Genomic DNA, 26300 nt, shown 5'->3' on the forward strand with positions numbered 1-26300 from the left:
CTCACACCTGTAATCCCAGCACTTTGGGAGGCTGAGGTGGGCAGATCACCTGAGGTCAGGAGTTCAAGACCAGCCTAGCCAACATGGTGAAACCCTGTCTTTACTAAAAATACAAAAATTAGCTGGCATGGTGGCAGGCGCCTGTAGTCCCAGCTACTTGGGAGGCTGAGGCAGGAGAATTGCTTGAACCCAGGAGGTAGAGGCTGCAGTGAGCTGAGATCGTGCCACTGCACTCCGGCCTGGGTGATGGAGCGAGACTCTGTCTCAAAACCAAACCAAACCAAACCAAATCAAACAAAACAAAAAGGAAATTAGCCGGGCGTGGTGGCACACTCTTGTAATCCCAGTTACTTGGGAGGCTGAGGCAAGAGAGTCACTTGAACCTGGAAGGCGGAGTTTGCAGTGGGCCGAGATTGCGCCACTGCACTCCAGCCTAGGTGACAGTGAGACTCTGCCTCAGAAAGAAAGAAGAAGAAAGAAAGAAAAGAAAAAAGAAAAGACAAGACAAGAAAAAGAAAATACTTATGGAGGTGTGACAAATTCCAAAGTCGGGGTGGTGGTTAGTTTACAGTTTGTTAGAAGTCTCTAAGCCAAGTGGGATGGGCCAGCACACCTGAGACCTGAAGGAATGAGACGGGTTCCACCGGTCACACAGGACAGGCTCTTGTCACTGCCCACATGGCTGCAGGCAGCCTGTGTGCACACATGGCACGGGGGACACCGGGCCCTCGGTTTCGTCACCCCGGTTATTCTGGCAAGGGGACCAGCAGGACTCTAATTATCCGACTGCCTAGGTCTAGCTACAGGTCAGGAAATAATTAGACTTTTCTGCCAAATAAGAAGGGATTTCTTTTGTTTCTGCCTAAAGTAACACAGAATAGAAGAAAAGAAGAGCAGTTCCCCCCACCCTTACAGACTGGAGTGCCTGTGTGTAACAGATGGGTCACTTGCAGGAAGTTGATAGTCTCATTCTTTTTTTTTTTTTTTTTTTTTTTGAGACAGCGTGTCTCTCTGTCGCCCAGACTGGAGTGCAGTGGCGCGATCTCGGCTCACGGCAAGCTCCGCCTCCCGGGTTCAAGCCATTCTCCTGCCTCAGCCTCCCGAGTAGCTGGGACTACAGGCACCCGCCACCACACCAGGCTGTTTTGTGTGTGTTTTTAGTAGAGACAAGGTTTCACCATGTTAGCCAGGATAGATAGTCTCATTCTTATTTCCACTTTCTGATAACAGACCTGGCTCGCAAGGGCCCATCCCCAGCTCACCTGGGCAATCCCCGTCTAATTTTACCTCCCTGCCAGCTTCCTATCCTGTTCCCCACAAAGGCTCCCTGTCCAGCTGCTGTGCGATTCCTTCCTCTTTCCTGAAGAAAATCCAGACCCACGGATTCGGGGCCAGAATCCCCTCTGATGTACCAACTATCGGCCCCGCAGCAGACTCCTGGCTAGGGTAGAGAAGATCAAATGCTCAGTCTATCTAATTCCTTTCAAGGTCAAGTTCCCTTAACACAGGTGCAGAAAATAACAGGTGAATCACTTTCTCACGGTTTAGGCCTGTGTTAGGCCCTGGAGAATCTCAGGCTAGTATGTTTCTATGGCACTCCCTAAGGACCGCATCCACTCTGCAAGAGGAGGGCACAGGGACACGTCCCACACACCACACCACACACACACACACACACACACCACATGCACTGCACTTACACTTCACACATACACACACACCCATGCACCACCCATTCACACTCGCACCACTCTGTGCACCCCACACACACCACATGCACCGCACACACCACATGCACCACACACACCACATGCACCACACATATCACATGCACCACACACACCACATGCACCACACATATCACATGCACCACACATACCACATGCACCACACACACCACATGCACCGCACACACCACATGCACCGCACACACCACATGCACCACACACCACATGCACCACACATACCACATGCACCACACACACCACATGCACCACACACACATGCACCACACACACCACATGCACCACACATATCACATGCACCACACACACTACATGCACTACACATATCACATGCACCACACACACCACATGCACCACACATATCACATGCACCACACACACTACATGCACCACACATACCACATGCACCACACACACCACATGCACCACACATACCACATGCACCGCACCACACACACTACATGCACCACACATACCACATGCACCACACACCACATACACCACACACACATGCACCACACACACTACATGCACCACACACACATGCGCCACACATACCACATGCGCCACACACACCACATGCACCACACACACCACATGCACCACACACACGCAGTGCACTTACACATCACATATACACACACATCCATGCACCACACTGACACACCACACACACAAACACATGCACCATGCTTACACATCACACATACACACACACCACACCCATGCACCACACATACACACTCACACCACCCTGTGCACCACACACACCACACTCACAACACATCACACCACAGGTACCACACACATCACACCACATGCACCACACACGTCACACCACATGCACCCCCGGCCCCATACACACTGAATGAATAACACAGCCACACAGAGGGCAGGGCCTGGGCCCGGTACTGAGTCCCTCCTTGCCTCTGAACAGCACACCCCCTAAGGCAGGCCCAGCCCACGGCTCCAGGGGCTGTCACAGATTTCCAGGGACTTTCCGAGGAGGGAGCCTGGAGCCTGTCTTGCTGGCGAGCAAATGGCAGTCCTCGAGATCACCCTGACTGCGCGCTGTGCACACGCACACTCACACGTGCGCACACACACGCACTTGTGCAAGCGCGCACACGAGCCAAGCCAGGCAGCCGCACAGCAGCCGCCAGGGTCGGGTTGATGAATCCGGAGGCCCCGGTCACCTCGCGGCCCGCGGACAGGCGCCGGAGGGGCTGGCGGCGCGCGCACGTGGCGGGGCCCGGGCGGCGGGCCCTTTAAAGGGGCGGGGGCGGGCCGCGTTGGTAGCAGCCTGGAGAACGGCGGCCCCCGCAGGCCCAGCCGCGCCCCCTCCCTCGGGCACCGCCCCCGCCCCGCCCCGCCCCGCGGTCCGAGCCTCCTCCGGCCGCTGCTGGGCCGCGGGCGGGACGCCCGGGGCGGCGCGCGCAGGAGGAAGCGCGCCCGGCCGCGGCCCAGGAACTTCCCTGACGCCGAGTCGGGAGCGCCGGCCGCGGGGTCCGCTCGCGCCCCTGTTCCGCAGGTGTGCGGGGCTTTCGCCCAGCCCCGGCTGCGGCCGCCGCATATTTCCTCCCCGCTCGCCCCGCCCGCAGGCCCCGGGCCGCGCTCCTCGCCGGGCTCCGACCCCGCCGCGCCCCTTCCACGCCCCCCGCGCGCCGCGGCCGCCGCCAGCGCGTGTCCTGAGTCCGCCGCTCCGGCCCGGGGCTGCCGGGGAAGTTGGGGCGAGGCGGGCCGGGGATGCGCCATGGCCATGGCCCGGCTAGGCTCGTGGCTTGGGGAGGCGCAGTGGCTCGCGCTTGTGTCGCTCTTCGTCGCGGCGCTGGCCACGGTAGGCCTGTACCTGGCGCAGTGGGCGCTGGCCAGGGCGCGACCCCAGCCCCAGCGGCGGGCAGTGGAGCATGGAGAGGGGCAGCGCCCGGGGTCCGACGCGCTGCTCTCCTGGATCCTGACGCTGGGCAGCTGGAGGAGCCAGTGGCAGGCGGCCTGGGTGACCGCCCTGAACGAGGAGGCCGAGAGGAAAGGGGTGAGTTTCCGGGACTGCGGGCCGGGGGGCGGCCGATGCCGGGGCGGTCTGTCCGGGCCAAGCTCTTTCCTGGAGGCGTCGCCACAGCCCCTGACCCAGGCGAAGTGTTGAGTCCTCTCGCCAGCGCAGAGCATCCTCCAGAGTTAGGAGAGAGACGGGGGAGCGAGGACCCTTGACTGGGAGACAAGACAAAGTGATTGATTTTATTCTCCAAACGGCAGGTGCTCCAGGCCCTGGGCTCCGCGAGGGACAGGCTGGCGGTTGGAGGGACTGTCAGTAGCGCTCATCCGCGCCAGTCAGTACCTCCCCTGCCTGGAGTCCCGACGCGAATTCCCGTGCCCGATCGGACACTCACTGAGCTTGCACATGATACACGAATAGCTGTGACCCCAATGTGCTTCCACCTCTCATAGAGCTGGAAATTTCACCAAGAATTTATCTCCAAAGACTTGCATTCCTTGGCATATAAAAACAGCGACCGTTTGCTGAGGGCCAGCCGCTAGGCAGACATCCTACCGAGGCTTTCGGTGCGTCTGCCATCTCTGAATCCTCACAACTCCCCGGACATAGGTGTTATCACTGTTTTACAGATGAGGAAACCGAGGCCCAGAGACGGCAGGCAGCCTGCCCAGTGCCACACAGCTCGTGGGCGGCAGAGCTGGCATGTGAGCCCAGCTGCCCTGGCCTGCAAGCTAAGGGCCTTGTGTCTTACCTCTGCTGCCTCACAGTCCTGTGGGCGTTTCTGTAGTCGCTGATTGTTCCTTGACTTATTTTTGCTTTTAAGACATCTTAGTTTAATGACAAGTTCCTGGTATGTACTGTTCTTAGGCGTTTCACAGGAGGAGTTGGAGCCTGGGTGAGTTTGGGGAGGCACCCCTAGTCTTGGCCACTGCTCCGCCCTTCCAGGCCACAGTTTCCTGCACCTACATATAAAGCTCAGTGGTCATTCGCTGTGGAAATAGCAGAATTGCTAATTTTGAACGTCTGGCCCCATCAACCTTCAAAATATTCCATGGCAGGCCCTGTGCCTGGTCCTTGTGCCATGGCCTTGGAAGACATGGCCATGGAATTAAAAAACAAAAAAGCTTTGACTATCAGCAGACATCCAGCAAATCAAGAGACCTCGTTCTGAACTCTTGAAAAAGAACATAAATGACTGTACTTTTTGGAGGAAAAAAGGCTTCAGGGTCAGTCGACTGACTTTTGTCCTGGTGCCCAGAATCTGTGCCTCAGCTGTCCAGAGCTGAAGAGTTTCTCAGGGAAACCAGCGGTCTCTTGTGGGAGCCCTCCACTCCTGTTGGCCTCACATCCAGGAGCAAATGCAGGTATTTCCCCAGGAAGCTTCCATCACTGACCCCTGATTGACCTGGTATCAAGGCTTCTGAGGCTGAGTCCCCTCCAGGCTGGTGGCGCGATTGGGCACCAGTCTCATCCGTGCCCTTTGTAGGAGGCAGGCGAGTGTTGGGTGAATGACCTGTGAGTTCCGCTTCTAACTCTGGAGTTTCAGGCCCAGAGGCAGTGACCTTACCTTCTGTATATTTGGGATGGTTTGTTTCCTGACATGTATGGATTGGCTTCAGAAAATATGATCCCCTTGGATATGATCCTTCCATATTCCCATCTGCCTGAAGTGTCGAGAGGCAGAGAAGAGGACGTCCCTGCCCTGACATCTGTCTTGGGCTGGTCAAGTCAATCTGAGAACACGGAAGGAAATATTTGAAAGTTTTGGATAAAAACTTTTTACCTGAGTCTTTGTGTGGGATCAGGGAGGGTTTGCATTCAGGGAGAGAGAGGGTCTCAGCTTGTCTGCACCTTCTCTGTTCTCTGTCTGCTGTTGGCCACACACTGCAGTCTCATACCCCTGTCTCTCCTGACTTCCTGCCCGGAAGAGGCAACAGTGTCCTGGATTCATGCTCAAAGCAACCCAGGACCATCTCTGCCATATTTGCATGGACATAGTCCATTAGTTCTGTGATGACAGTCTTTGGTATTGCTTACTTTCCTGGGGACTGGGGTGGGGGAACACAGTCCTGATGCCTGGGAATGTCATTTCATTTCCATTCGAATGGAACGTGTTGCTGGCAGATAGGATCTGGGTGACTGGGCTCCCTATGAGTGATGGTCGCACACCCTCCCCGCATCCTGAGCCATCGCTGCTGTGTCAGTGATGGCATTGTGGGTGAGCAGGTGGTGGTGTTTGCATTCCTGGCCGCCCTGAGTCCGGTGATTGTCACATACATCCGAGCATCCTGGGCCATCGCTGTTGTGACAGTGATGACCGTGTGGGAGAGCAGGGGCTGCTGTGTCCATTCGTGGCTGCCCTGACTCTGGCAGGAGTTTCTCGCTGCCCTCCCCCACCTCAATTCCCACTAATCCCGGATTAGGGCTGACACTCCGAGCCCGCTCTCGCTCTCGCCCGGAAAGCCACAGCTTAGTGCTCCCCCTCCTGCCTCTGCCTTGTCCTGATGTCACTCTGTCCTACCCAGGGAGGAGACCAGTTCTTGGCCTGTCACTTAGGGATTGAGAAGACCTGGTAATAACTTAATCACATCCAGCATTCTGTCTGAAAAGTCGAGTTTTTTATACAATGGAGACAATAACTCCTCCCATTCCAAGTTTTACCCCACCTTTGTATTTTAAGATGGAAAGAAACCCTAAACTCTTCTAGCCAAGCCCCTTCCTTCTCCAGAAGAGGAGACTGAGGCCCCTGAGCTGGAGGAATTTGCTGAGGTCTGCCCATCAGTGGCTGCAGCCTGTTCCCTTGTGGGAAGCAGTTTCAACTTGGAGACCTAAATGTTTCCATTAAATGAGAGCCAGCGAGAACGGCTCAGAGAATAGAATTGTTAATGTGTTATCCTAAACAGTGGGGCTTGCACCTCCCAGGATCCAAGGACTGGGCAGCACCCTAGGAGTCCTCGTGCTCTCTGATGACCACTGCAGCAGCGCAGACTCCCCATATCGCAGGGGACCTCGGATTCCCACCCTCACTCCAGAAAGGGCTCTAAATTTTATGTGACAGTGATTTGCACTGACCTCAGAGGAAACCATTGCTGATCTGCCAGCTGGCCAGGTGGACGCCAGGTATGCAGAGATCGCAGGAGTCCCGCCCAGAGAGCTTAGCGACACACATGCCTGCCCCCCACATCTGCCTCAGTAGGCTTGGGGAGCACACTGTGAGGGTGTCCCATGGTTGAGAATCACTGGTGAGAAGCTGCTAGAACACACCTGCCCTCCATCAGAGTTACTCTTTCTTTTTTTTTCCTTTTTTTTTTTTATTGTTATACTTTAAGTTCTAGGGTACATGTGCGCAAGGTGCAGGTTTGTTACATAGGTATACATGTGCCATGTTGGTTTGCTTCACTCATCAACTCATCATTTACATTAGGTATTTGTCCGAATGCTGTTCCTCCCCCAGTCCCCCACCCCCCGACAGGCCCTGGTGTGTGATGTTCCCCACCCTGTGTCCATGTGTTCTCGTTGTTCAACTCCCACCTATGAGTGAGAACATGCGGTGTTTGGTTTTCTGTCCTTGCGATAGTTTGCTGAGAATGCTGGTTTCCAGCTACATCCATGTCCCTGCAAAGGACATGAACTCATCCTTTTTTATGGCTGCATAGTATTCCATGGTATATATGTGCCACATTTTCTTAATCCAGTCTATCGTTGATAGGTATTTGGGTTGGTTCCAAGTCTTTGCTATTGTGAATAATGCTGCAGTAAACATCCATGTGCATGTGTCTTTATAGTAGCATGATTTATAGTCCTTTGGGTATATACCCAGTAATGGGATTGCTGAGTCAAATGGTATTTCTAGTTCTAGATCCTTGAGGAATCGCCATACTGTCTTCCAAAATGGTTGAACTAATTTACACTCCCACCAACAGGGTAAATAGAGTTCCCCTTTCACCCAGCACCACCTAAAAGCAGTTGTTTGAGCTTTGACTCTTGCCTCTCCATTTGGTGTGGTGTTGCAGACACCTCATTCCCATTGATGTGATCACTCTTTGGTCATAGAGAACAGAAGATGCCAGAACTGGCCCAGTCTCAGGTCAGGCTCCTTAGACTGAGAACTAATATTATGGTATCCAAAAGCACCAGTTGAGATTTTCTTTTTGCTCCCCTGTGATTACATCAGTATTTACAAAGTGGTTCATGATCATCAGTTATACCCTCAACACCCGCTTGGGAGTCTCTGGGACTGCTGTCCCACAGTCTCCTTGACTCTGGGATCCAGCGTGCTTGCTGCCGATGGCCGCTGCCTGTGGGCTGCATAGCACTCCCCCCAAGGCTGATGCTGTCTGGACCACGTGTGGGCAGCACCCGTCCCGAAGTGAGGCCTGTGTTCTGTGGCCTGCGCTCTGGGCTTGTCTAGTAGCGGCCCACCTGAGTGGGATGAGGCCCCGGACGAGGAGGGTCCCCAATGCTGTTTGTTTCTTTAGTCCTTCAGCCCAGGGTTTCTTTAAAGGAATGTTCCAAATACAAATGATCAAGACTATAACTATCAAACAATTTGTGGTCTTTGTAAAAAGAAAAAAAAAAAAAAAGAAAGATGCTGTGTGGACTTGGAACATGTTATTAATAGCACTGACTTGAATAGAAGTTTCTGCATTTACAAAGTAAACAAAGTGGCCACCAGACTTCAGAGTCTTTGCATTATATAATGACCTTCCAGTTGTGCTCACAAAGTCCAAACTCCTTGACCAGTGACAGTGACTGTGGTGTAGGAAGAAGCCAGTTGGTAGAACTGTGGCAGCCACTGTGGGGAAGGGCCATGGAGCTGCCCTTCCCTCCTCCAGTAGAAGGAACTTGGGCCTTTTTGGGGCTGTGAACCCTGCGCCCTCCACCGTGACCCCTTCTGTCGCTCCAGTGTCCAGGGACTTTTCCTGTATGGGGCCTTCCCACAGGTCATTCCTTTTGTTTGGAATTCTTATCTTTTTTTCTGCTTATTTGACTTCTCTAAATCTTTTGGATCTTGGCTCAGAGGTCCCTGATCCTCCCCTTCAGCCAGGATGCTCCCCACCCTGCCCTCCTCCCGACCCCCTGGAGTCACTTATGCCCTGGTCAGCTCCCGGCATTGTGAGCTGGGGCAGAGCCAGGGGCCGTCCAGGCAGAGCCAGTCCCAGTGCCCGGCACAAAGCCGGCTCGCGGCAGGCTCTGGTCTCAGTGGGGTGAATGATGGGCCTCTGGAGGAGGAGAAACAGTGGTGATGCCCATTCCTCCATCTGGACTCAGGCCTTCTGTCTTGGGAGCCGGCCAGGCCTGGGCAAAACAAGCTGTTTAATGTGCTTTGTTTTTCACTTCTAAAGCATCAACATTAAAGGAGGCTCTGATGACTTTGCAAGTCATCAATGCAAAACCCAGGAATAGGCGCCAGTTCAGTTTGTTCTTTGCACTCACCCATTCTCCCAACAAGACAGGAATTCAGGAGAGTGTGGGTGTAGTGTTCACATCAACTAAAATTCCCCCAACGCTAACTTCCATTCCCGCGGGCCCCTGGTAGGTTGCCGAGGAGGGAAGGCACTTCTTCAGCCCGTGGAAGAGCCTGTGGGGAAGCCGTGGAGCTGGGTGCGGGTTTGCTTGGTGCTCCAGCTCTGCCCTCCCAGCTGTGCGATCCTGGGAGAGTCTCTGTGCATCACCTGCAGGAGGGAAAACTTTGGGTTCAATCCGGAAAACAAAATCCACTCTCCTAGCGGTGAGATCAGATCTGTGTGAGGCATTTAGCAAAATGCCTGGTGCATAGTGAGACAATAAAGGTAGGCTGCTCTCTTTAAAGTCTTATTTTTTAAACTTTTTATTTTGAGCTGCTTTCACAGAAAAGTTGAAAAAAAATGATTTAGCTTCCATATATTAGTCGCTCAGCCTTGCATAACCACAGCTCAATGATCAGAACCAAGAAATTAACATTGGTGCCATGTTACTATGATTCGTAACACAATAAGATTAATGTAATGTAATAATTCAAGAAATTTAGGCCAGGCGCGGTGGCTCACGCCTGTAATCCCAGCACTTTGGGAGACTGAGGCGGGCGGATCACCTGAGGTCAAGAGTTCAAGACCAGCCTGACCAACATGGAGAAACCCCCATCTCTACTAAAAATACAAAATTAGCTGGGTGCGGTGGCATGTGCCTGTAATCCCAGCTACTTGGGAGGCTGAGGCAGGAGAATCGCTTGACCCGGGAGGCAGAGATTGCAGTGAGCCAAGATTGTGCCATTGTACTCCAGCCTGGGCAACAAGAGTGAAACTCCGTCTCAAAAAAAAGAGAGAGAGAGAAAGAAAAAGAGAAAGAGAGAGAGAGAGAGAGAGAGAGAGAGAGAGAGAGAGAGAAAGAAAGAAAGAATAACATTGTCACAACGCCTAATGACTAAAGCGAAGGCCTTCTTTGAATTTCACCAGTTTTCCACCTGTCTCCTTGTATTGTTCTAGGTTCCCATTAAGGGTACCTGTGGCGTTGAGTTGTGACTTCTTCATCACCTGCAGTCTGTCAGGGTTTCTCAGTCTTCCTTTGTTTTTTATGACCTTGATAACTGAAGACTATTGATCATTATTTTGCTGACTATCTTTCCATTTGCTTCGCATTTTCATATGGTTGGAGTGAGGTTATACAAACCACAGAAGTGGTGTGCACTGTGTCTGGGGCTTGTGACGTCAGTGTGTCTTGTTGCAGTGGATGCTGAGCTTGGTGCCTTGGTTAAGGTGAGTTCTGCTGGGGTCATCCTCTTGTATTTTATGTCTCCTCCTGTATTAGTCTATTCTTGCATTGCCAGAAAGAAATGCCTGAGACTGGTAGTTTATAAGAAAAGAGGTTTAATTGACTGATGGTTCTGCTGTCCAAGAAGCATGGCAGATTCTGCTTCTGGGGAGGCCTCAGGAAACTTACAATCATGGTGGAAGGTGAAGGGGAGCAGGCTCATCTTCTATGACCCAGAGCAGGAGGGAGAGAAAGAGGCAGGAGGTGCTACACACTTTTAAACAACCAGATCTCATAAGAACTCACTCAATGTACAGTACCACGTGGGGATGGTGCTAAACCATTCATGAGAAGTCCTCCTACCATGATCCGGTCACCTCCCACCAGGCCCCTCTGGCAACACTGGAGATTACAATTCAAGATGAGATTTGGGCAGGGACACAGATCCACATCATGTCACCTCATATCTTTCCTGCTGTAGTTAACAGGTAGTGTGGGGACATACTTTGAGCCTGTGCAGATCCCGTCGCTCCTCGAACTTTTCCTCACTGATTTCACAACCATTGGTATATCTTGTGTGCAGTGATGACGCAGGTGCAGTTCGCTTGATGGTGACTTTCTGTTTCCTCTTCCTTGCTCTCTTTATTATCTGGAACTCTACTGCAGGAGAGATCTGTCATTTCTCCTCCAATGAGATATTTATCTGATTGTTTAGCTCAATATAGACTCAATGGGTATTTATTTTATTCTGTGGGTTATAATCCCATACTATCACTATTTATTATATTGTTGTATCAGTTTGTTTTCCCACTGCTTTGAAGGACTTCCCTGAGAGTGGGTAATTGATAAAGGAAAGACATTTAATGACTCACAGTTCCACATGGCTGGGGAAGCCTCAGGAAACTTACAATCATGGTGGTAGGGGAAGCAGGCACCTTCTTCACAAGGTGGCAGGAGAGGGAAGAAGGAAGGAGGAACTTCCAAACACTTATGAAAGCATCAGATCTTGTGAGAACTCACTATCATGAGGACAGCATGGGAGAGACCGCCCCGTGATCCAGTTACCTCCCTCCCTCTACAGATGGGGATTACAGGGCCCTCCCTTGACATGTGGGGATTACAAACAGAGCCAAACCAAATCAGTTGCTTAAGTTGTTCTCCTTTGGGCCATCAGGGTGCTCCTTTGAGAGTAGCCTCTTGTGTTCTTCCATCAAGCCCACTTTTTTTTTTTTTCATTTCCTTCATGTTTCCACAAAATGTTTGTTTTTGGCTCCCCACAGGCCCTGGATTCAGCCACTTCTTCAAGCAGCCCTGATTCCTTTTATTGGAGAAGTGTTTAGAAACCAAGACCTAGGCATTGGGTGTGTTCATTACTGCTTGGTTCTCATTGCTCCTCTTCAGTGCTTCAGTGTTCAGCAATAGCAAACATACATGTGTATACCAACATGTGTGCGTGTGTCTATATTTCTGTGTACTTCTCACTGCATTTATCTTAAAAATCATGATTGTATCCTGTACCTTGGGTTCTAATCCAACAGAGTTCATTTTAGTTTTTTCCCTTTCTTATTCTTAACTCCCTTCTCCAAGAGTAAGACATTGGACATCTGCTGTCTTATTTACTTACTACTTTATATGTTCAGTTCTAGTATATGCATAAAGTAGTTTCTGAGTTTCCAACCTATGAAACACATTTACTGGATTACAGCATTTATGTGCAGTCAAGATGCAGTTTTCCAAGCTTCTTAGGTTATATCTGTATTTTTCCCATCCCCTTCAGGGTGGTTATATTGTTCATTTGTAGTGCATGTGTTTGTTGGTGCACCAGAGCCACACAGTTTTAATTATGGGGTTTCTGTAGTCTGTTTTAATATCTGGTGGAGCTAGTTACCCTTGTCTTCCTTTTTCAGTGTTTTCCTGGCAATTCTTGTGTGTTTCTTTTTCCATGTGGACACAAAGTCTTCCTTTAAGTGGACTGGGGTCTGGAATAAGGGTTCTCTCAGCATTGACACAGCAGCAGAGATGCAGAGATACCTGAATTTGTGGTTGTGTGTGGCAGGCAGGCACACCCTGCTCCTGAAACTCAAGGTCTTGGCAGATCAGAAAAGGAAAAGCAATCTCTCTTAATAATTCATTTTCTTTGTGAGACCACCCCTTGACCTTAAGTTTCCCAGCAAACTCTTTTTTTTTTTTTTTTTCTTTTGAGATGGAGTCTCGCTCTGTCGCCCAGGCTGGAGTGCAGTGGTGTGATCTCGGCTCATTGCAAGCTCCGCCTCCCGGGTTCACGCCATTCTCCTGCCTCAGCCTCCCGAGTAGCTGGGATTACAGGCGCCTGCCACCAAGCCTGGCTAATTTTTTTGTATTTTTAGTAGAGATGGGGTTTCACCATGTTAGCCAGGATGGTCTCGATCTCCTGACCTTGTGATCCGCCCGCCTCGGCCTCCCAAAGTGCTGGAATTACAGCCGTGAGCCACCGTACCCGGCTGCAAACTCTTTTCAAGGTTTGAATTCAGAAGGTAGCAAGGGAAGAGGGTAAACACTGCATCTGCTGCCCCAGGGGAGCATGCGTCTGCACCTAGGCTGGTGTAGGGCAACGTCGTATCTTTAGACTACTACAGAAGGTACATTGTTTCTCCACTGCATCCTCCGAGCGGCTGGCATGTTGCCTGCTCATGGTTCTCTGCCTGGCACTGTTCTCTGTGCTGGGTTCTGTTCTCTCAGGCCAGAGAGCCTGGTGCACAGAACTGTCTCATCACCAAGCTCACAGCGTGGCCCTGGCCAGCAGGTCCCACCCAAACAAGCTCCCACCACAGAGAATGCCAGCAGAGCAGCCCTGAAACTGTGATTTCATCCCTGTTGAGTAGTGCATTTAATTCTTTGCTGATTTTTTTGGGATGAGGTAGATAGTGCAAGAACAGGGTGAGGTTAGAAGTGTATAAATCAAAATGTTCTGTCGCTTTTAGGTTTACTTGGGTCATTGGGAATTCTTAAGAAATAGCCTCAGCATAACCTCATTGCTTGCTCACTTGCACCATGCTTGCTGGAATCGCCATGGCACGGTTTTACACCGCTTCCCGTCTCCCACCCTCGGTCATGCCTTGTAGCTGGACCTAGCTCACTGCGGTGGAGATGATATACAATGGGAGCCTGTGGGGCTGCGTGTTTTTTAACCACCCAGTCGGAGCTTACTTAAACCTGATGTGCTTTCTACACCATGTCAGGAACAGAGTTCAAGGAGAATTTCAGTGTGGGGTTGTGTCGTTGGCAATACACATTTGGCCTTTCGAGAGCTTAGTTTTGAAAGAGCAAGACTTGGCTGGCCACGTAAACCCTGGTTTCTTTGTTATAAAACGTTGGTCTTGTTGCCTTGTGGTCCTGTTTATTTAATTGTGCATCTCTTGTTTGGGGATTTAATTCTTTCTCTTTGAGACAGGGCCTTGCTCTGTCGCCCAGGCTGGAGTGTGATCCAGCTAAACACAACCTTCACCTCCTGGGTGCGAGTGATTCTTGTGCCTCAGCTTCCTGAGTAGCTGGGATTACCCATGTGTGCCACCACACCCAGTTAATTTTTGTATTTTTGGTAGAGACAGGGTTTTGCCATGTGGTCAGGCTGGTCTTGAACTGCTGGCCTTGAGTGATCTGCCCGCCTTGGCCTCCCAAAGTATTGGGATTACAGGTGTGAGCCACCATGCCTGGCCTTGCTTGGAGATTTTTAATTGGAAGAACCAGAACAGACATGAGCTGACCGAGTTTCCTGAAAGGATGCTGGGGGAACATGCAGAGCCATGGGCAAAGGTGAACCTTGGGGCCAGGTGGCTCCAGAGAGCTGTGAAGTAGGAGCCAAGGAGTCTACGCTGTGGGCAGCCACCAGCTGGGCTCATTTCCAGCCAAGGAACCTTGGTCACCCTCTCAGATCCCAGGCAGAGACCAGGCCTAGGGGGTAGGAGAAGAGAATGGGGGCACCCTAAGTAACCGTGCCACAGCAACCACACGCAACAGGGAGAGGTGCCTCTCCTAGACCAGAGTAGAGGACCGTCCCTAGCAGTCAGGGAGGGCACAGCCGGAGCCCACTGTGCCGGCCAAGGTGACCGCTAGACCCACAGATCCTCTAATGTGCACGAAGCGGCCCTGCCCCAAGAGTCTGTTTCTTTCCTTATGCTGTTAGCAGGAAGATTCCGAATGCCCTTCACAGGCTTCCTGCAGCATCTTCAGCTTCGCTCCTGGGTGCCTGTCCTTTCCCAGCCTTCTCCTATAACTGAATCCTGCGCACTGAGCACAAGCCATCAGCAGCTGCTCCTTGGATGTGCAGACCTACTGATATTTAGCCGCTGCTGCTATTTAGAAGCACAGGGTTAACAGAAAGACGTGTTAGTACATTTTCTTAATTTTTCAGAATTTTAAACAGATACGTAATTTAAAAGATGCAGCCCCTCCTGTGCATGCCCCTCCTCATGCCACTCCTCTGTTCCAGGGCCCGCCTTTCCTGTCCTTTGAGGAGGACCCGCGGCAGCAGCCCCTGGAGCTGGCAGTGCAGGAGGTCTCCAGTGTGCTCAGGTCGGCCGAGGAGAAGGTGAGCCCGGGAGCCCCTTTCCCTGCAGGAGGAAGTGAACTTGGTGCCGGGGACGGGCAGTTTGCTTTGTTTAGAATCATCAGGCCGGGTGCGGTGGCTCAAGCCTGTAATCCCAGCACTTTGGGAGGCCGAGACGGGCGGATCACGAGGTCAGGAGATCGAGACCATCCTGGCTAATACGGTGAAACCCCGTCTCTACTAAAAAAATACAAAAAACTAGCCGGGCGAGGTGGCGGGCGCCTGTAGTCCCAGCTACTCGGGAGGCTGAGGCAGGAGAATGGCATGAACCCGGGAGGCAGAGCTTGCAGTGAGCTGAGATCATGCCACTGCACTCCAGCCTGGGCGACAGAGCGAGACTCTGTCTCAAAAAAAAAAAAAAAAGAATCATCGAAAACGCAGAACCCTTTACAGTAGGAAAAAAATCAAAACCACCATCTGGTCCATCAACTGATGGGTGGATGAAGAAAGTGTGATCCGTCCACATAATGGGACGTTATTCCGCCTTGAAAAGGAGCGAAATTCTGACACTCGCTCCAGTGCGGATGAACCCTGAAAATCAGGTGTCAAGTAGAAAAAGCTGGACACAAAAAGCCTCGTATTGTGTGATTCCATTTATATGAACTATCCAGAGTAGATAAACCTGCAGAGACACAGAGGAGGTTCTTGTTGCCAGGGCCTGGGTGAGGGACTCTTGGGGGAAAATGGAGAGTGACTGCTGATGGGCTGAGGGGTTCATGTTGGGGGGATGAAATGTTCTAGAATTGATGGTGGTGTTAGTTGTAGAACTCTGTGAATGTATTAAAAACCATTGATTTGTACAGCTTCAACAGGTGAATCATATCTCAGGGCATCTGATATCTGTTGCTCAAATATGTACATCCTGTTGTAGACTTTATATATTATGATATATCTCGTTTTATATACATATGTTTACATATATATGAACTATGTAGATGTTATGTAGAATTCATTTTCCTGTTGCTAACAGTTTATATGCTCAACTTACTAGACTCATCAGATACCATAAAGCATAAAAGCTTCTGAAATAAGTCCTAAGACACTTCCTCTCTGTCTTTTTTGGTTTTGTTTTGTATTGTTTTAGGGATGGGATCTCGCTCTATTGCCCAGGTTGGAGTGCAGGGGCATCAGCTTACTGTACCCTTAAACTTCTGGGCCCAAATGATCCTCTTGCCTCAGCCTCCTGAGTAGCTGGGACTACAGGCGCGTGTCACTGTGCCTGGCTAATTTTTTTTATTTCTTTTTTTGCAGAGATGGGGTCTTCCTATGTTACCTAGGCTGGTTTTGAACTGTTAGTTTCAAGTGATCCTCCAACCTCAGCCTTTGGGAGCAAGTGCTGGGATTATAGATGTGATTCTCCATGACCAGCTGAAATTTTCTCTTTAATACAAGTCTTACCCTTGTACTCATTATATTATTGTTGTTGTTGTTGTTATTATTATTATATTTCTTACTCTTGGGCTCTGAATTTTCCCCATTAATAAAAACGGTTTATTTGCCAGTTATGTTCAGCATAACTAGAAAAAATCCAAAGACCACCTCCATGTGGAGAAATACAATGTTCTTGTTGGCTGCTGAATGCACTGATTTGTAATTTACAGTCTAGAGTTGCAGTTAGACATGAGGGTATGGTCTCACTTTAGGAGGGAAAAGAAGGAATCAGTGCTTCCCCCCTTCCCCATACCTCACATGTATATTTCCCATATGTGTATATAAAGCATCTGTTTTTGAAAGCATCATCTATAATGAAGTTCCATTCTCTGTTCCTCCTCTTCCTACCTACACTGATGACTGTTCTTCTAAAGTTGGTCTGCTCTTTCTTCATTTTCAGCCTGTGTTTATATGTTGCCTGTGTTGCTGTATGATGTTTATGGCTCTGTCTGCATTTTTTTTTTTTTTGAGACTAGAGTCTCGCTCTGTCGCCCAGGCTGGAGTGCAGTGGCCGGATCTCAGCTCACCGCAAGCTCCGCCTCCTGGGTTTATGCAATTCTCCTGCCTCAGCCTCCCAAGTAGCTGGGACCACAGGCGTCCACCACCTCACCCGGCTAGTTTTTTGTATTTTTTAGTAGAGATGGGGTTTCACCATATTAGCCAGGATGGTCTCGATCTCCTGACCTTGTGATCCACCCGTCTCGGCCTCCCAAAGTGCTGGGATTACAGGCTTGAGCCACCGCGCCCAGCCTCTGTCTGCATTTTATTATCAAGTTAGGTGTGTGGGTGCCATTTAGCAGACAGCAAGGAGGGGACGCCTGTGTGGCCCCAGATGGAGGAGAGTGTTGCGGGCCCCTCCACCCCACCTCTCACGAATCCCTGTGACAGCTGGAGTATTTGTGTGTTTAACATGTTTATCATTTTTTATGTACTTTTGCAACAAGCTTTCTCTATGTAGATCACTGTAATTTTGAGACTTCTCCAGGTTAGTTTTTGTAGTTCTTTTCTTTGTTGTTCATTTTGCTTCAGCTATAATTCAGGATTCCAGATGAACCCGAGCTCACTTACCCATCTCCTATTACCGGGTAATTAAATTGTTTTCTCTTTTTTGAAAGTACAGGTTGGTATCCCTTATCTGAAATTCTTGGGGTCAGGAGTATTTTGGGTATCAGATCTTTTTTTGGATTTTTGAATATTTGCATTATTTTTTACTAGTCAAGCATCCCGAATCCAAAATACTCCAGTGAGCATTTCCTTTGAGCATCACATCGGCACTCAAAAAGTTTCAGATTTTGGAGCATTTCAGATTTGGGATTGTTGGATTCAGGATGCTCAGTCTGCACAGAGAGTGCTGCAGCGATTGTGTCTGTTCATTGCCTCCCGACTCCTCAGACAAGCACCGGAGGATCCCAAGAGAAGGCATGAGCCTGGCGGGTCGCTGGTGTGCACACTTCAGCTTGGCCAAGTATTCCTGAGTCAGTCATTAAAGTGCTGTTCCGGTTTTCTTTGCCCCAGCAGCATAGGAGAGCTCTCCTTCCTGCATACCCTTGTCAGCACTGGAGCCACACTGTTACATAATCCTTGCGATGAATGTGAGGAAGTTACTGGAAAATACTGGGGTTGCAGGAGGGAGCCCATGGCAGCAGTGCAGGATGCTGAGCCTGGCACAGCCTGGAGAACTGGGAGGGCCCTGCGGCAGGTGGTCCAGTGCCCATTTTACACCTGGGGAGCTGAGGCACAGAGAGCCGTGGGCCTGCCCTCCTGGAGCCCGCTGCTTTGGAAGTGCCTTCCCGGATGGCGCGCACCCTCTCTATTTGTGGCAAATAGGGACCGAATCCCTTTGTGGCTGGGTGGTTTCTGTATGGTGTTTTCTGGTGCTTTCCCAGTTAAGAGAGGAGTGGAATGTTCAGGCCTGGCCTGGACAGAGAGTGGAGGAAGCGGAGCTGTGGAAATAGCAAGACTCTATCTTTAAAAAAACTTCATATTGCCAGAAAAGTGGCCTGAGACAGTAGGTGATTCAATTGTAATCCCTTTAATAAATACAATTCCAGAAATGGACATGACAAAAATAGTACATGTAAATTAGAAGTTAAAAACAGCATTGTATTTGTACAGCCATGACCATAGTAACATTTTTCATAACGGTTGAAATGTGGAAGCCACCCAAGGGCTCACTGATAGGTGAATGGATAAGGAAATAGAATAGAATTCAGCCATAGAAAGGAAGGGCATTCTAGGCCGGCCACCGTGGCTCAAGCCTGTAATCCCAGCACTTTGAGGCCGAGGTGGGCAGATCACGAGGTCAGGAGTTCGAGACCAGCCTGGCCAACATAATGAAACCCTATCTCTACTAAAAATACACAAAAAGTTAGCTGGGCGTGTTGGTGCGCGCCTGTAATCCCAGCTATTTAGGAGGCTGAGGCAGGAGAATTGCTTGAACCCGGGAGGTGGAGGTTGCAGTGAGCTGAGATTATGCCACTACACTCCAGCTTGGGTGACAAAGCGAGACTCCATCTCAAAAAAGAAAAAAAAAAAAAAGGAAGGAAGGACATTCTGACATAGGCTATAACATGAATGAACCTTGAGGACATTATGCTCAGTGAAATAAGCCAGATGTGAAGGGACAAATGCTGTATGAGTCCACTTCTTAGCGGTCCCTAGAGTAGCCTGATTCAGAGAGACAGAAAGTGGAATGGTGCGTGCCAGGTGCTTGGGGGAGGAAAGTGGGGACGTAGTGCTTAGTGAGGACAGAGTTTCAGTCTGGGAAGATGCAGCTTCTGGAGGTGGATGGTGATGATGGTTGATGCAACAAAGTGAATGGACTTAATGCCACTGAACTGTGCACTCAAAAATGGCTAAAATGGTCAATTTTATGTTATGTGTATTTTACCACAATAATAAAAGATATGGAAGGGTATAGAGATTTCTTAAGGTTTCATTATTTCACATAGCAAGCTTTGTTTAATTTGTTTACCCTTCCTTTACCTGAGCTATGATTTGTCAATCCTTGTCAGGGGTCAGTGACTTTATTTTCTTTTTAAAATTTATTTTTTTAATTGACAAAAATTGTACATATTTGTGGTATGCATCTTGATGTTTTGATATATATATACATGTGGAATGGCTAAATCTAACATGTGGATGATGTCATATACTTAACATTTTGTGTGGTTAGAAATTTAAAATCTACTCTTTTAGCAATTTTCAGGTATATAATATATTGTTACTAACTTTAGTCACCATGGTATCCAATAGATCTCTTGAACTTATTCCTTCTAACTGAAATTTGGTATCCTTTAACCAATACCTCCCCAGTGTCCCCAACTCCCTAGCCCCTGGTAACCACCATTCTGCTCTTGGTTTCTTTGAGTTTAACTTTTTAAGATTCTACTTATAAGTGAGATCACGTGGAATTTCTTTCTGTGCCTGACTTATTTCACTTAACATAATGTCCTCCAGGTTTATCCATGTTGTTGCAAATGACAGGATTTTCTTCATTGTTAAGGCTAATATTCCATTGTGTATATCTGCCACATTTTCTTTATCCATTCATCTGTTGATGGACACTCAGGTTGATTCCATCTCTTGGCTGTTTTGAATAATGCTCCAGTATCTTTTTAAATTACTGATTTTATTTCCTTTGGATCTATAATGGACCCTTGAACAGCATGAGGGTTACGGGCACTGACCCCTTGTGCCATCAGAAATCCACATATAGGCCGGGCGCGGTGGCTTACGCCTGTAATCCCAGCGCTTTGGGAGGCTGAGGCGGGCGGATCACAAGGTCAGGAGATCGAGACTGTCCTGGCTAACACGGTGAAACCCCATCTCTACTAAAAATACAAAAAATTAGCTGGGCATGGTGGTGGGCACCTGTAGTCCCAGCTATTCAGGAGGCTGAGGCAGGAGAATGGCATGAACCCAGGAGGTGGAGCTTGCAGTGAGCTGAGATCGCACCACTGCACTCCAGCCTGGGTGACAGAGCAAGACTCCATCTCAAAAAAAAAAAAAAAAAAAAAAACCACATATAACTCTTGATTCCACAGAAACTTAACTAATAGCCTACTGTTGACCAGAAGCCTTACTGATAACATAGTCAATTGACATGTATTTTGTATGTTATCTGTATTACTCTATTCTTACAATGAAGTAAGCTAGAGAAAAATGTTATTAAGAAAATCATGTGGGCCAGGCATGGTGGCTCGCACCTGTAATCCCAGCACTTTGGGGCTGAGGTGGGTGGATCATGAGGTCAGGAGTTCAAGACTAGCCTGGCCAACTTGGTGAAACCCTGTCTCTACTAAAAATACAAAAACATTAGCCAGGCATAGTGGCAGGTGCCTGTAATCCCAGCTACTCAGGAGGCTGAGGCAGAGAATTGCTTGAAGCCGGGAGGCAGAGTTGCAGTGAGCTGAGATCGTGCTGCTGCACTCTAGCCTGGGTAACAGAGCGAGATGCCATCTCAAAAAAAGAAAAAAGAAAAGAAAATCATATGGAAGAAAAAATCTATTTACCATTCATTAACTGGAAGTGAATCATCATAAAGGTCTTCATCTTCATCGTCTTCACATTCAGTAGGCTGAGGAGGAGGGAGAGGAGGGGTTGGTCATGCTGTAGCAGGGGTGGCAGAAGTGGGAGAAAATCCACGTATTAGTGGACCTGTGCAGTTGAAACCCATGTTGTTCAAGGGTCAGTAGTATACCCAGTAGTGGAATTGCTGGATCATGTAGTAGTTCTCTGTTTAGTTTTTAAAGGCGCTTCCATATTGTTTTCTGTAATGGCCGTAATAATTTACAGTGTCACCAACAGCACACAAGGGTTCCCTTTTCTCCATGTCCTTACCAGCACTTGTTATCGCTCATATTTTTGCTAATAGCTATTCTCACAGGTTTGACGTGATATCTCTGTGTGGCTTTGATTTGTCTTTCCCTGATGATTAGTGATGTTGAGCATTTTTTCAGAGACCTGTTGGCCATCTGTATGTCTCCTTTTAAGAAATGTCTATTCAGGTCCTTTGCCCATTTTTTAATTGGGTTATTTGTTTTCTTGCTGTTGAGCTATTTGAGTTGTTTATTTATTTTGGATATTAACCACTTATCAAACATACGCTTTGGAAATATGTGATTCCATTCTGTAGGCTGTCTCTTCACTCTGTTGATGGTTCCTTGGCTGTGCAGAGTTTTTAGTTTGATGCAATCCCATTTGTCTGTTTTTGTTTTTGTTGCCTGTGTTTTGGGGATCATACCAAAAAAAATCATTGCCCAATCCAATGTCTTAAAGCTTTCCTTCTGTGTTTTTTCCTAGTAGTTTTATAGTTTCTGGTTTCACATTTAAGTTCTTCATGCATTTTGAGTTGATTTTTGTATATGTGTGAGATAAGGGTCTAATTTCATTCTTCTGCATGTGGATAGCCAGCTTTCCCAACACCATTCAAGGAGTCAGGACTTTTTTTTTTTTTTTTGAGACAGAGTCTTGCTGTCTTGCTCTGTCACCCAGGCTGAAGTGCGGTGGCGCAACCTCGGCTTACTGCAACCTCCGCCACCTGGGTTCAAGAGATTCTCCTGCCTCAGCCTTCTGAGTAGCTGGGATTACAGGTGCACACCACCATGCCCGGCGAATTTTTGTGTGTTTAGTAGAGATGGGGTTTCACCATGTTGGCCAGGCTGATCCACATGATCCGCCTGCCTCGGCCTCCCAAAGTGCTGGGATTACAGGCGTGAGCTACTGCGCCCAGCCCTCGGTGTCAGGACTTTTCTAGCTGTGGAGGTCAGGCTTCAGCAAGCACAGACAGGCATGCTGCAGTTTGCCGATACTCACAGGCTCTGGCAAGTTCAGACCTCAGGCTGTCATGGGTCCGTTCTGTCTCAAACATAGGAATTCTGCTATTATCATAAAATCAATGCAAGTTCATTGATGAAAACTTGAAAAACACAGAAGAATATTTAATAAAAACACACGGTAGTTGCATGAACTGGTGATTAGCTCTGTTCCTGTGTTGGTGTGCATTGCCAGTCTTTTTCTTCTGCATTTATTTTTTGCTACAATTTACACTATATTCCATTTATATTATTTCCCCCATGTCACTAAAATTCCTCAAAAATTCTAATGAATGAACGCATAAGAGTCAAGGCTAGCCGGGCGTGTTGGCTCATACCTGTAATCCCAGCACTTTGGGAGGCCAAGGCAGGTGGATCACGAGGTCAGGAGTTTGAGACCAGCCTGGCCAATATGGTGAAACCCCGTCTCTACTAAAAATACAAAAATTAGCCGGGCGTGGTGTTGCACACCTGTAATCCCAGATACTTGGGAGACTGAGGCAGGAGAATTGCTTGAACCTGGGAGGCGGAGGTTGCAGTGAGCCGAGATTGTGCCATTGCACTTCAGCCTGGGCGACAGAGCCAGACTCCACTCGGAAAAAACAAACAAACAAAACAAAACAAAACACGAGTCAAGGCTGTGAAGCAGCAGCCGTGTTGTCCTGGTTAGGAGCAGGGTTCCTTGCTCCGTTCTTTTACTTCCTTGTGTGGCTCGGCTTCTTACCTGTAAAGGTAGAGGATACTATCCACCCCCTAGACAGGCTATGAGGATGGAGTGAGTTACTGCAGGTACAGCATATAGAGCAATGCCAAGCCTGTGCCAGGCTCAATATTTTCGCCTACCTCTATTGTTATTTTTGCTCACGTGTTTATTTCTTCACTGTTCTTAGACGTAGAAGAGTGGAGGTACTTGAGAAAGAGTATGTGCATTTTTAAGGATCTTGATACGTTTTGTCAGAAAAGCAACCTTAGGAAATAGACTACTTTTTATTTTTTGAGACAGTTTCCCTCTGTCACCTAGGCTGGAGTGTACTGGCACAGACACTGCTCACTGCAGCCTTGACCTCTTGGGCTCAACAGTCCTCCTGCCTCAGCCTCCCGAGTAGCTGGGACTACAGACATGCACCACCATGCCTGGCTAGTTTTTTATTTTTTCTGTAGAGATGGTGTCTCACTTTGTAGCCCAGGTTGGTCTTGAACTCCTGGGCTCAAGTAGTCCATCGTCTTCTGCCTCCCAAAGTGCTGAGATTATAGGTGTGAGCCGCCTCATCCGGTGAAAGTGGATGATTAAATTGCATTTGTTTTGATACAATTACAGAAATAGTTCATGCTCATTAAAAAGTTAAAAATAAAAATGTCCCAACTTTGATTATTATTATTTTTTAACTATTGACCTCCTGCTGCCGCCTGCTGGGATGGGGCTGCTGTTAACCTTGTTCTTGGAAGTTTTTCCTGCCAGAGAAAAAGCACACAGCGGACTCTTGTTTTCTTTTGCAACAATGTTCCGCATAGCTCTTGACTTTTATGTTTTTGTGGCCAAATGAGGAAAGGAGCCCTTGCCACTGCCTTGTCCTGGCTGTGGCTCTCACTGTCCTTTGAGGTGGAGTGAGCCCACCGGTTGGGTAGACGGGTCCCCTCCCCTCCCCTTTTACAGGGCTGTGAGTGTGGGAGGAGGAGCCCGGTCGCTCTTGCCAGCCTGGATCCTGTGCACACCACAAGGAGGAAGTCCTGTTGGGATCTGCCTGGGCTCCTGGGAAGGGTCAATCAGGAGTAGAACACCCTCGGGTGCTTGGATTCTGTACATGGCCTTTTCCATTCTTGGACGAGCATCTTGGCCAAACATGACACATTTTTAGGGCACTGTTTTTGCAAAGGCATCCAGCCAGCTTAATCTCTTATAAAATGTCCAGGGTGAGACACTGCTTAGTTCATGCGTTAAATGAAAATGATAAGACGCAAGGCCTCTTTTTGTAATACTGTTCTGTGAGTTCAGCTCTAGAACTGCCGTGTAGGGCAGCGGGTTCACAATGGTGTTCTTCTTCTCTGGTATCTAAGCCACACACCCCCGTGGTCTCCAAATTTGCACTGAATTCCGTGTCAGCACCGCCTCGTGTTCCCTCAGCTGGGCATAATTCTTGAGAAGGAAAAAAAAACTGTAACAGAACTTGAGGACCTGTGACAAATAAGAGATAGAAAAGAAATAGGAAGTTTTCATTCCAGGGCATTGCCCCTCCCTTTCAAAGCTCACGCCGTGGTGTCAGGTTGCATCTTCCTCATCTTTTTACTCAGCTTTGACAAGGGACATGTGGTTGGCATTTGAGCCAAGACAGGGACAAGGCCGCCGAAACCCAGCCTGTTATATAATGCCATCTCTGATCAGTGGGATAAGGCTGAGGACTGGCTGGCCTGAACTCCCCACCTCCTCTCCCTTGACAGACGCCTGACTGGTGTTCCATCTGGAGTCTCCCTGTGGGTCGCTCTCCCAGTGGAACTGGCTGCCCTGGCTACTGGATGCTCTTTTCTTGGACTTCCTCTTGCCACCCCTGAAGGCCTCTGTGTGTCCAAGTCATCACCTTTGCAAATATCTGGTTCATCTGCTAAACCCTCTCTGCATAGTCTACACAGAGTGAGGTCTTCCAGAGCTTGAAGCAACTTGAGTCATCCCGCAGGACCAATGATGGAGAAGCGCGGAGTCTACACCCGGCCCAGCCACGGCTGCGGCGAGGAGTGGTCTCAACTATGTTTACTCACAACACTTTCGACACCAAATGTGTGTGGGTTTTTCTCACACCAACTATTAGTTCTTCAACTCTGGTGCCAACTGGGTGTCCTACACTTCAGCTCCATTCTGACATTACTGAGACTTAACACAGATCCCACAGGCTCAGGGCCGGGTCCCACAGGACTGCTCCCACTTCAGACACCAGGCATAAGCTCTAGGTGCCCCCGTTCTTCTGACTGTCTGTAGATCGGAGATTTCCCCAAACCACCCCCTGAGGTTCACATATTTTACTGGAGCGACTCACAGCACGTAACTCAGGAAAACAGTTTTCTTACTATTACTAGTTTATTAGGAAGGATATGACTCAGGATTGGCCATGTCGAAGGGATGCTTAGGTGGGTGGAGAGGGAGGGCAGGGACTCCAGCAGCTTCATGCCCTGCCTGGGCGAACCACCCGTCCAGCACCTTGATGTGTTCACCACCTTGGAAGCTCCTCGAACCTGTCCTTTCAGGGTTTTTATGGAGGCTTCATTCCCTAGGCATGATTGATTACATCATCGGCCATAGGTGATTGAATGCAGCCTCTGGCCCCTCTGCCCTCCCTGGAGGTGGGGTGGTGGGGTGCTGGAGGTGGGGTGGTGGGGTGCTAGAGGTGCGGTGGTGGGGTGCTGGAGATGGGGTGGTAGGGTGCTGGAGATGGGGTGGTGGGGTGCTGGAGGTGGGGTGCTGGGATGCCGGAGATGAGGTGGTGGGATGCTGGAGGTGGGGCTCAAAGTTTCTCAAGTGACCAGCCCCCATCCTGATGCTATCTGGGGTCCCCCCAACAGCCCTCTTGTTAGCATATAAAAGACACTTGGCCAGGCGTGGTGGCTCACACCTGTAATCCCAGCACTTTGGGAGACTGAGGCAGGTGGATCATGAGGTCAGGTGATCAAGACCATCCTGGCCAACATGGTGAAACCCCGTCTCTACTAAAATACAAAAAATTAGCTGGGAGTGGTGACACGCGCCTGCTGTAGTCCCAGCTACTTGGGAGGCTGAGGCAGGGGAATTGCTTGAATCTGGGAAGCAGACGTTGCAGTGAGCTGAGATTGCGCCACTGCACTCCAGCCTGGCGAGCGAGCAAGCAAGACTCCATCTCAAAAAAAAAAAGGCACTTTTCTCAAAAGACTCTCTCATCTCTTGGGAGATTCCAAGGGTTTTAAGAGCTTTGTGCCAGGCATCAGGAACAAAGACCAAACACATATTTATCACAGGCGGCAAGCCCTGCAGGGCTGTG

At 49.2% G+C, this 26300-nt stretch overlaps 1 protein-coding gene across 3 annotated transcripts in view; it reads left to right on the plus strand.

Moving 5' to 3' along the window:
* Positions 1–3086: 3086 nt before the first annotated feature.
* C2CD2 (C2 calcium dependent domain containing 2) overlaps positions 3087–26300 on the plus strand; it is a 70269-nt gene continuing 47055 nt past the window's right edge. The window contains exons 1-2 of one of the 3 annotated variants that reach the window (XM_015132833.3): positions 3087–3777; positions 14936–15034. In XM_015132833.3, coding sequence (XP_014988319.1) covers positions 3499–3777; positions 14936–15034 — 378 coding nt within the window. In that variant the 5' untranslated portion in view covers positions 3087–3498. 3 annotated transcript variants of the gene reach the window in all.

This window comes from Macaca mulatta, chromosome 3, assembly GCF_049350105.2.
Source record: "Macaca mulatta isolate MMU2019108-1 chromosome 3, T2T-MMU8v2.0, whole genome shotgun sequence".
Taxonomy (NCBI): Eukaryota; Metazoa; Chordata; class Mammalia; order Primates; family Cercopithecidae; genus Macaca; species Macaca mulatta.